Consider the following 10794-nt stretch of genomic DNA (forward strand, 5'->3'; position numbering starts at 1 on the left):
AGCTGCGGCTGAGCCTAGAAAAGAGGAAGCGCAGTTTCTAGTGATCCGAACTGAGGTTGTTGGGGCTACAGGTGGCGGAGTCTAGGGGTCACGTGAGGTCTGCGTATGGCGTGAAGTGCAGAACGGACGCTCTGTCCTAAAGGTCTCCACATATAGGGATCAGCAGGATGCGGTGCGTCGGGGTGGGAGCGGGGCCACCACGCCTCGGGTAGGGACAGTCCCGGCTGGGGGCGGGGAGTGCGAAAGCTCCTGGCACCGCCCCGACAAAGCCTGCGCGCGCCCGGTCCCGCGATTGGCCGCGCCTCCTCGCGCCGACGCCCCGTCCCGCCCACCGCCGCCGGTCCGGCGCGCTGCAGCCAATGGGCCCCATCGCCGTCGCCTACGTCACAGTCCGGACAGCCAATGGTGAGAGCGCTCGGCGGCTCGTGGCTCTTTCGCGGCAAAAAGGATTTGGCGCGTAAAAGTGGCCGGGACTTTGCAGGCAGCGGCGGCCGGGGGCGGAGCGGGATCGAGCCCTCGCCGCGGCCTGCCGCCATGGGCCCGCGCCGCCGCCGCCGCTTGCCACCTGGGCCGCGCGGGCCGTGAGCGCCATGGCCGTGGCCGGGGCCCCTGCAGGCGGCCCATGCGCGCCGGCGCTGGAGGCCCTGCTCGGGGCCGGCGCGCTGCGGCTGCTCGACTCCTCGCAGATCGTCATCATCTCCACGGCGCAGGACGCCAGCGCCCCGCCGGCCCCCGCCGCGCCAGCCGCCGGCCCCCGCGACCCCGACCTGCTGCTCTTCGCCACGCCGCAGGCGCCCCGGCCCACACCCAGCGCGCCGCGCCCTGCGCTCGGCCGCCCGCCGGTACGGACACTAGGGACACTGGGCTGAGTGCGCGTCTGGACCCCCATGCAGACCCGGGCGGGGCGCGGTTTTTGGCCCGGAGGCAGCGGGGGCGGGGGAGGGGGTGGGCCGAGGCTCTCGGGCTGGGCGGAGCCGAGCCTGGGTTGGGCCTCCGCGCCCCGCCCCGGGGTGCGGGGTGACCTCGGGCCAGTCCCTGTTTGCTCCTCTGCCCTGGGCCTCAGCTTCCCGGGGCTGCTCGAGGGTCGGACTCAGTGGTAATAATGGCCCACGTGTATTCACTTGGCGTTGCCTGCATTGCCAGGTCTCTGGCAGACTTCGATCCAGCTAAAACTCACAACCACGCTGTGAGCTCAGTGTTGTCACTGTGCCCATCTGAACTGAGGCCCAGGGAGGGGAAGTGACTTGCCCCCGGTCATACGGCTGCAAGTGGTGGGGCTGGGATTTGAACTGAGGCCTGCTGGCTTCAGACCAGAACTCGTGGCAGGGTAGAGGGCATGGCTTCCTGGGGAGGTGAGGATGGGGTGTCCTGGGGCCAGACTGTTGAAAAGTCATTTAGGAGACCCTCCTTCCTGCCTAGATGCTCCACTGCCAGGTGCAGGCCTGGGCCTCTGGGGACAGGCCTCCTGGCCGGGAGGCCTTCTCTTCAGGGGCGGGGTAGCTGGGCCAGCTGCTGATCCCCTCCCTCTGCCTGTCCTTCCATCTGCCACCCTCCACCCTCACAGGCCCTGGTTGCCATGGAGCCTCATTAATCAGGCAGGCAGACCCCTAGGCCCTCAGGGAAGTACTGGGTGGGCTGGGCCTCTGGGAGCTGGAGTGGAGGCCCCCAGTGCCAGAAGAGAGTAAACATCCCAGGGAGATGCCTTGATAAAGTGTTCCCTGAGCAGCAAGAGGCTCAAGACCAATTTGGACTGGGGGGGCCCAGAAGAGGTTGCTGAATTACAGGGGAGAAGGGCGTAGAGGCCTGAAGTTTGGACCTGTGGGCTGTAGGACTGGGTGTGGAGACCAGTTTGTCTGGCAGAGCCTGTGGGTGAGGGTGGGGCGTGGAAGGCTGGCAGGGGGCAGGGGGGGCCAGGCTAGCAAGGCAGGATGGGGTCTCAGCAGGGGGCTTGGAGCAAGTGGGAGGGGTGAGGCAGAGCCAGGGAAAGGAGGTGGAAGCTGTCCAACTGCTTATGGGGGCCTGGGTGGCAGCTGGTCCCTGAGGCATCCCGGCAAGTCTCCCCTAACTCCCTTGGCCCCTCGCCCAGTGCTGCCTTCCTTCCGGAATCACCAAGATGCTAATAATAATAACAATAGGAGCCACCATTGTTTTGAGACTGTTTTGTGTGTCAGGCTGTGTGCCAAGCACTTCACCCAGTTAACTCCCTCAACAACCATCCCCTTTTACAGATAGGGAAGCTGAGGCCTAGGGATGGTAGGTCATTCGGCTAGTGAAATGGTGGGACCAGTCCAGACTTACGGAGTGGTTAACCAGTTAGCCACTGGGAAGCTTTGCCTCCTGAAGATGCTAACAGAGGTTGAAGGAAGTTCAGGGACCCTTCTGGTGGGTGAAGGGAGGAGGATTGTACCAAGGGGTGGGTCATCTATATCCCAGTGGCCTCTCTCTGCAGGTGCCAGCCTGGGGCCTGGACCTGAAAACCGCGTTTAGCTGACTGACCAGTACTTAGCAGACTCCGGGGCTGTAGAGGCTCCGAGGGACTGCCAGAGACTGGGCTGAGGAAATGTGCTCCACCCCACCCCCAGTGGTGTCAGGGGCAGCCTCTGTGGGCCTGAGCATTCCATTCATTCAACTGTTGTTGAGTTCGTGAACGCCCAAGAGGTACTAGACCCAGGCAAGTAAGAGCCTCTGCCCTCACAGCACTGAAGCACCGGCAGCCGTTTTCTGCCGGGGGTGGGGGTGAGGGCTGGCGCCATCCTGGAGCTGAAGTCCAGAAACAGGGGCCCAGCTTTGGCCCTCCAGCACTCCCCGCTCTTGTACCTCAGGGTAGCCACCGAACGACTGAGCTGTGGCCTCCTCTGACCTGCACTGGTACTGGTTTGGGGCAGTCTTTGAAATAAGCTATGGGTTCAGCTTCTGCATCAGTGAGCATTCATTGAGCACCTCTTGCATACACAAGGCCCTAATCAATTCAGCCATTTCTCCTGGCCCTTCCTGTCCACTTCTGTCCTGTTGTCATGGCTGTTAAAAAACAAATTAAATATAATAGATATTTACTATAGAAAAAGAGTTAAGAGACTAAAAAGTTGAAGGATGCCAACCGCATCCGTTTTTCCTTCTGTTTTCTTTTCCTGCCTGTTTTTATTTTTAAGGTGGCTGTGACAGCTTTCTTTTTTTAAGTTTTAGAAATTGTCGTTTTTCCTTTATTTCTGTGTTTAAGCAGTGGGTCATCCACACTTTATAGATATGGTAACAGTCCCCCCCATGGTTGTCCCCCACCCACACACCATATAGAGGTTACTCCTAGAATGGATTCTAAAATATTAGAAACTAAACCAGAGAAAAATGTTTCATGAGGTTTTTCATCCAAAAAAAGGGTCATATAAATGCATTGCCCTCCAGCGATGTTTTTCTTGTCATTATGTCTTTGAGAGGATGTCACGCTGCCTTAGTTCTTGACAGCTACGTGGTATTCCAGGGGCTGGATGAGCCACACTTTATGAGGCTCCCCTTCCACAGATGGTTGTTGGAGCGGTCCAGACTAGTGGTCCACTAGTGTTCTGTGTATCTTCACCTCTGCCTTTTAAGGCTCCTGTGCCAAGATCTCTAGAGAGCAGTGGCAGAAATGGACATCTGCTTGAGCCCTTGCTTGAGGGTGTGGCATTGACCTGTCTTCAGGGTGGGCAGGGACTGGAGGAACAGGGAGAAGATGAGGGGTGCCTTTGGCAGGAGCAAGCTAGGTTCAGGCCCAAGGGGCAAGGCTGGAGAGGCGGTCCATGGGGCTTTTGGGGGCTGGCTTCTGGACTAGGCTGCAGGGAGGCAGGGCACGTGGAAGATAGGAACGTGGGCTCTGTGCCAGACTGTTAGGGCTCACATCCTGGCCCTACCTCTCACTGTCCGACCTTTCTGAGCTGCATGCCCCTTGGGAAGGGGAGGTCATCCCGGCATCTGTTGCAAGGTCTGGCAGAGGGTTTGATGACTGAATGCAGGTAAAGCAATCATTTAGCAGTGCTCGGTACACAAGAGGCACTCGGCATGTGTGAGTGCTTCTATCCCCGGGACACCCAAGGGCGTCCACCAACGTGCAGTGAGAGGGAGGCTCTGGGCCCCGCGGCATGTGCGGAGGTTCACTCGGCAAACGTTGGTTAACACCAGGCACGGTGGACAGTGATGATTCAGGCCCAGCGCCTGCCTCTGAGGGGGCACCGCCTTGTGGGTGAGACAAACACATTGCTGGAAATTTGTAGCAAGAGATAATGTGGGGAAAGGTCGGGTTTGAGGCACTTTGGTGGGAGAAGAGGTCTGGTCTTATTGCAGGATCAGAAAGACCTAAGTGATGGGTAGGGTGCCTGCCCACAGAGGTGGAAAGAGTCCGTGTGAACAGGAGGGAGGGCAGGAGGTGAGGGCACTCCTGGGAGGGAACCCGCATGGGCTAAGGCTTGGAGGCAGAGGCTTGTGAGAAAATCTGTCTCAGCAGAAGTTCATATGGAGAAGTGGCAGAGAGGGTACTAGGCTGGAGAGGGACAGATGGAGGCGGGGAGATGGCTGAGTGGTCCACATGGGAGGAGACAGCGGCTGTGCTGATGGGATTTCTTGGCAACCAGATGTGATGAGGGCGTGGCTGCCGAATGAGGTTCTAGCTTAGGAAACCCTGTGGGTGAGGGAGGGGCAGGTATGGCTGGTGTGGGTCAGGATGGGCCTGAGATCTGTGAGACTTCTGGGGCGATCTCCATCCTCCAGTGTGTGTGACTAAATCAGAGGGTGTTCTGGACAGGAATTCTGGCTCAGCTGCTTCCTGGCCGTCTGACCTTGGGCCTTTCTGGGCTTCAGTTACTTTATCTGTAAAACGGAGCCATTGTTATTATTATTTTTTAAAGATTTTATTTATTTATTTGACATAGAGAGAGAGCGAGCCAGAGAGCACAAGCAGGGGGAACAGCAGAGGGAGAGGGAGAAGCAGACTCCCTGCTGAACAGGGAGCCCGATGTGGGGCTTGATCCCAGGACCCTGAGATCATGACCTGAGCTGAAGGCAGACGCCCAACTGGCTGAGCCACCCAGGCACCCCAAAACGGAGCTGTTATTGTGCTGCTAGTCCATAGGACGGAATGAATTAACATGTGCAAAGCATGTGGGGAGCACTAACTGCCACCATGTTCATAGACAGAAACCAGAGAGGAGGTGACTGGCCCAAAGGACCGGTATTCTAATGGCTTAAAACAACAAGCACTTAACTAATACAACATTGTATGTTAATGATACTAGAATTGAAATTAAAAACTTAATAAAAAAAAAACAATAACAAACATTGATTATCATACAGACTTGGTGGGGCAGGAATTCAGAGGAGACTTAGCTTAGTGCTTCTGGCTCAGAATCTGAGGTTGTAGCCAAAATGTTGTGCCAGGCTGCAGTCATCAGAAGGCATGACCAGAGCTGGAGGACTTGTCTCTGAGACTCATGTTGCTACTGGAGGAGGCCTCAGTGCCTTGCCACTTGGGCCTGTGTGACATGGCCGTGCCTCTCCCCAGGGTGAGTGGTCCAATGTAGAAGAGAAAGAGGAAGCTCGAGTGTATGTTTGACCCAGTCCAAGAAGTGACTTGTCATTGCTTCCATCACGCTGCTCCTTAGCAGCAAGTTACCAGATCTGGCCCGTATTTAAGGGCAGGAGAATTAGGCCCCATTTTTTTGAAAAGAAGAGTATCAGGAAATTTGCAGACCTGTTTTAAAACCACCACAGACACCCAGGAAGGTAGTGACAGAGCTAGAACTTGAACTTGGGTCTTTTGCCCTCCAGTTGAGTGATCTGTCCTGTGTGGTAGGATTGCGTCCCCTGGGATCTCCCCCTCCCTCACACTTCGGCGGCCTGGTAGAGAAGGTGGGGCAGGGGCGACACAGGAATACCACGCCCTGAGCCAGGTCTCTGGTGTCCTCACTCCTGGTTATTGGGTACCCTCCCATTGTCTCTGCCATAGGTAAAGCGGAGGTTGGACCTGGAAACTGACCATCAGTACCTGGCTGAGAGCAGCGGGCCCGCCCGGGGCAGAGGCCGCCACCCAGGAAAAGGTACCCACAGAGCTGGGGCCGAGGCCGGCCCTCTGACTGGGCCCAAGTTGGGGGTGCGGACAGACAAACATGCTTGCAAAGTAAGCTCTGGTCTGTCAGGCCTGGACCTGAGCCAGGCCTCTGGGGGCCCCGAGGGGCAGCTGGAGTGGCCGCCTGGCATGGCTTCCCCAGGCCCTGGGGGGTGGGGAGTTCCCCAGCCAGAAGAGGAATGTCGTGTGGTTGGCAGGCAGCAGCCCCAGGCCCTCCCTGTTGGCTTCGCCAAGGGGAAGGAGCCATCTGCCCATCCCACCCCCATCGTCCTGCCCTGCTCTGCCGGGAAGGCTAGCCTGCCTGGGTGTGGGGGTGGTACTGAGGGAGCCTCCTCCCCTGGACCCCCAGGTGTGAAATCCCCAGGGGAGAAGTCACGCTATGAGACCTCGCTGAATCTGACCACGAAACGCTTCCTGGAGCTGCTGAGCCGCTCAGCTGATGGCGTTGTTGACCTGAACTGGGCGGCAGAGGTGCTGAAGGTGCAGAAGCGGCGCATCTACGACATCACCAACGTCCTCGAGGGCATCCAGCTCATTGCCAAGAAGTCCAAGAACCACATTCAGTGGCTGTAGGTACCGGCCACTCAGGAGGGCAGGCAGAGGCTGAGGCCCGGGCCGGGCCAGCGTGGAGGAGCTGAGAGCGATCTCCACCGCGCTGTCCGCATCCTGGTCGTCTAGCTGCGGGAGCCGAGGCTCAGAGCGGGAGGCGCCCCCCCCCCCCCCCCAGGGAAGTCCACAGATCGCACATCTGCAGCCCAGTGCCCTTCATGTAGTTCTTGGCCTGGGGAGCCACTGTCGAGATCAGGATAGAGAACAGGACTCAGCACTACAGAAAGTTCTCTGCGCTCCTTTCCAGTTGGTGCCCACCCCTCCTACCCTTAGGTGATGGCTATTCTGCCCTCTGTTGCCATCAGTGGGATTGTCTAACACAACTGTTTCATTCTTGTTAATTCTTGTTTTATTTTTCCCTTCTCCCCTCCTTCTGGCCATCCTACTCCCCTCTCTTTGACACATCTTCCTTTTCGGTTTTCGGTGGATTCTATTCTGCATCATTTTTTTTCTTTTTACTTGACAACACGTCTTGGAAGTGCATCCCCATCTGTACATCTGATACATTCTCGTCCTTTTATACAATCTTATAGTATTCCATGGCAGGCCCGTGCCGTCATCTACTTATCCTGCCCCCTGTGAGGGGCGTGTCAGTATTTACAGCCATTCAGGCCCGATGTTAGACCCCTGCCAGTCTGACTTGGAGCCCAGCTTCCGCCCTCTGCTGTTGCCCAGCCGGGGAGCCAGAGAGGGACAAGGGCTTGCTTGGCCTTGCAGAACGGGCAGCAGCAGACTGGGGGCTGAGGGTTAGGGCTCCTGGGCTGGGAGCTGCAGACCCTCCCTTTGCGTCCTGCAGAGGCAGCCATGCGGCAGTGGGGATCGGTGGGCGGCTTGAAGGACTGACCCAGGACCTCCAGCAGCTCCAGGAGAGTGAGCGGCAGCTGGACCACCTGATCCACGTCTGCACCACGCAACTACGGCTGCTCTCTGAGGACGCCGACAGCCAGCGATATCCTTGGGCTGTCGGAGCGCTGCCGTGGAGGACAGGCTGGCGGGCGGGGCCCCATCCAAGTGGGACTCGCGAGGCGACCCCGGGCCCCGGATGCAGGAGGGGGCTCTGGCTTTGGATGCCAGTTCTGGGCTGAGCACTTAGTGTTAGCTTGGACAAGTTACAGAACCTCTCTGAGCCTCAGCTTCATCTGTAAAAGGGGAGAACTGCACAGATTAAAACAGTACCAGCAGTGGCAAACGTTTATTTAGTAGTGATTTGGTACAGGGCAGTAGCTTCAAGCTTAGAGATCTAAGTTCTTATTTGTCTTTCATTCACAAAAATAGAAATTTTTTATTTAAGGTTTTATTTTTAATCTCTACATCCAACATGAGGCTTGAACTCAACCCTGAGACCAAGAGTCACACGCTCCACTGACTAAGCCAACCAGGTGCCCCTAGAAACTTTATTTTAAAATAAGTGGTTTTTGTTTGTTTGCTTTTTTTTAGTGAATACCCAAATTATGTGTTTTTTATTTTATTTTATTTGAGAGGAGAAGAGAGAGCGAGAGGGAACGCGCACACGCATGAGAGAGCGCAAGAGCAGGGGGACGGAAAAGCAGACTCCCCGCTGAGCAGGGAGCCCCATGTGGGTCTTGATCCCAGGACCCAGGATCCGGAGATCATGACCTGAGCCTAAGGCAGACGCTTAACTGACCACCCAGGCACCCCCCCAAATTATGTTTATAAGTTTTGGAGACAACCACCAACTGACACCAAGATCATGGGTCAGAATAAATTCTCAGCACCAGGTGTGGAGTTGTGTTAAGTCATGTGAAATTATTGCAGGCACCCATCATTACCTTGGGATTAGAGGGGTAGAATGATCTCATTGTACAGATGTGGAAATTGAGGCTCAAGGGCTTAAGACAGGCTCAACCACCAAGTATGTGCCAGGCCCTGGGGTGGGGTATGGAGAGGATAGGACAGACTAAGTAAGTGTGGGCAATTATGAACTCTCTGGGTGGGTGACCCCAGAGGTCAAAGGTCATGTGGTCCTTGACTCCACCAACCCTGGCCTACGTGACCTGCCAGGACCTCCGTAGCATCGCAGACCCTGCAGAGCAGATGGTCATGGTGATCAAGGCCCCTCCCGAGACCCAGCTCCAAGCTGTAGACTCCTCAGAGGTGAGACCCAGGACTCCAGACCTGCCCAGGACAGGCTGGGCGGGGTTGGTGGTCCTGTGAGCCTCCATTTACCCTGCCTGCTGCCTCCACCCAGACCTTTCAGATCTCCCTTAAGAGCAAACAAGGCCCCATTGACGTTTTCCTGTGCCCTGAGGAGAGTACAGGCGGGATCAGCCCTGGGAAGACCCCGTCCCAGGGGACAGCTTCTGGAGAGGAGGACAGGGCAGTTGACTGTGCCACCACAGTGCCTCCGACATCATCTCCCCCCTCGTCCCCTGCAGCGGATCCCAGCCAGTCCCTGCTCAGCCTGGAGCAAGGTGGGTGAAGGGTGGGCGGGTAGGGTGGGTCAGGGTCTCTCTCTCAGCTGGGTGGGTGGGCACGATAGCCCCCTCTGCCCTCCCTGCGGGCCGTCCCCGGCCTGTGATGCTCCCCCATCTCCCCAGAACCTCTCCTTTCCCGGATGGGCGGCCTGCGGGCCCCTGTGGACGAGGACCGCCTGTCCCCGCTGGTGGCGGCCGACTCGCTCCTGGAACATGTGCGGGAGGACTTCTCCGGCCTCCTCCCTGAGGAGTTCATCAGCCTGTCCCCCCCCCACGAGGCCCTCGACTACCACTTTGGCCTTGAGGAGGGTGAGGGCATCAGAGACCTCTTCGACTGTGACTTTGGGGACCTTACCCCTCTGGATTTCTGACGGGGCTTGGGGGGGACCAGGGCCTCCTGAGATGCCCACCCTGTCTTTGCAGCCCTGGAGCCCCCTGCCCCTGGCTGTCCTCCCAGCCCGATTGGAAATGTTTAATTTATACCCCTCTCCCCTGTCTCCAGAAGCTTCTAGCTCTGGAGTCTGGCTACTGCCAGGAGGCTGAGCAAGCCAGGAAGGGAAGGATTCTGTTTGTGGTGTGTATGTGCGTGCGCCCAACACCCAAGATGTGTGTACACAGGGTGAGCGGTGTGTGAGCATGTGTGTGTGCATGTACCGGGGAATGAAGGTGAACACATGTGTGCGTGCACTGAAAACACGCCCCAGTGTGTCCACGTGTGTGTGCATGAGTCCATGTGTGCGCGTGGTGGGGGCTCTAACTGCACTTTTGGTCTCCTTGCTCCAGGGGCCCCACGAGGCCCAGGGTGGCCACCTGCCCCCAGAATCCTGCGTGCTGACCAGGCCAGGTGGTGAGGCCTTGGCCTGCTTGTTTGCAGGGCAGCGAGAGCACTTCTGTCGTCTTAAAGGTTTTTCTGATCGAAGCTTTAATGGAGCGTTATTTATTTATCAAGGCCTCTTTGGCAAGCCTGGGGCGCCAGCAAAGGGTAGGAGGGATGTGGGACTGATGCCCCAACTCCCTATACCCCTGAGCGGGGCAGGGGTCCCTGAGCTCTTCTTTGCCCTACTCCGAAGGAGCTGAGGCCCGAGCGGTTTATTTATTGGGAAAGTGAGGGAGGGAGACAGACTGACTGACTTGACTGACAGCCATGGGTGGATCAAGGGAGTGGTCCCTCCCCAGGGGGGGTCACTGCAGGGCCCCAGCTGCCCCCCAGGATGGATGTGAGATGCGAGAGGTGAGTGGGGGACCTTCACTGACAGGGTGGGCAGGAGGGGTGGGTGAAGGGCTTCTGCTAGCCCAGACCACAGGGGCCCCTCTGCCCCACTATTTGCTCTGCCCCACCCTCCAATCTGCACTTTGATTTGCCTTCCTAACCGCTCTGTTCCCTCATGCTTTGGTTTTAATAAATATTTTGATGGTGTTTGGGCTGGGTTTTGAGACTATGTACTGGGAACAGACCTGGGGGTGGGGGAGGTCCAGGTTGCTGGGAAAATGCCCCTTGTCTACTTCCCCCCTCCCTGCCCTTGCTTAGTTTCATTTGAGCCTCACAGCCACAAGAAAGGTAGTCTTTGTCACCATTTTTGTCCTAACTTAAAAACTGATCCAATGAAGCAGTAAGTGAACTCCCCTCCTATCCCCAGCCCCAGAGAGGCCACTCAGATT

The 10794-nt window shown here is 57.4% G+C and overlaps 1 protein-coding gene across 2 annotated transcripts; it reads left to right on the forward strand.

The window, feature by feature from the left end:
• Positions 1-476: 476 nt before the first annotated feature.
• E2F1 (E2F transcription factor 1) lies at positions 477-10552 on the forward strand. 2 transcript variants are annotated; one of them, XM_026502918.4, is made up of 7 exons: positions 477-842; positions 5972-6062; positions 6441-6660; positions 7497-7649; positions 8701-8815; positions 8910-9132; positions 9259-10552. In XM_026502918.4, the coding sequence occupies exons 1-7, from the start codon at positions 591-593 to the stop codon at positions 9504-9506; spliced, it is 1302 nt and encodes a 433-aa protein (XP_026358703.2). In that variant the 5' UTR covers positions 477-590; the 3' UTR covers positions 9507-10552. The 2 variants fall into 2 exon arrangements, with proteins under 2 accessions (XP_026358703.2, XP_057168572.1); XM_057312589.1 differs by having other exon boundaries at positions 8980-9132.
• Positions 10553-10794: the final 242 nt, after the last annotated feature.

This window comes from Ursus arctos, unplaced genomic scaffold (genome assembly GCF_023065955.2).
Source record: "Ursus arctos isolate Adak ecotype North America unplaced genomic scaffold, UrsArc2.0 scaffold_16, whole genome shotgun sequence".
In the NCBI taxonomy this organism is placed as follows: domain Eukaryota; kingdom Metazoa; phylum Chordata; class Mammalia; order Carnivora; family Ursidae; genus Ursus; species Ursus arctos.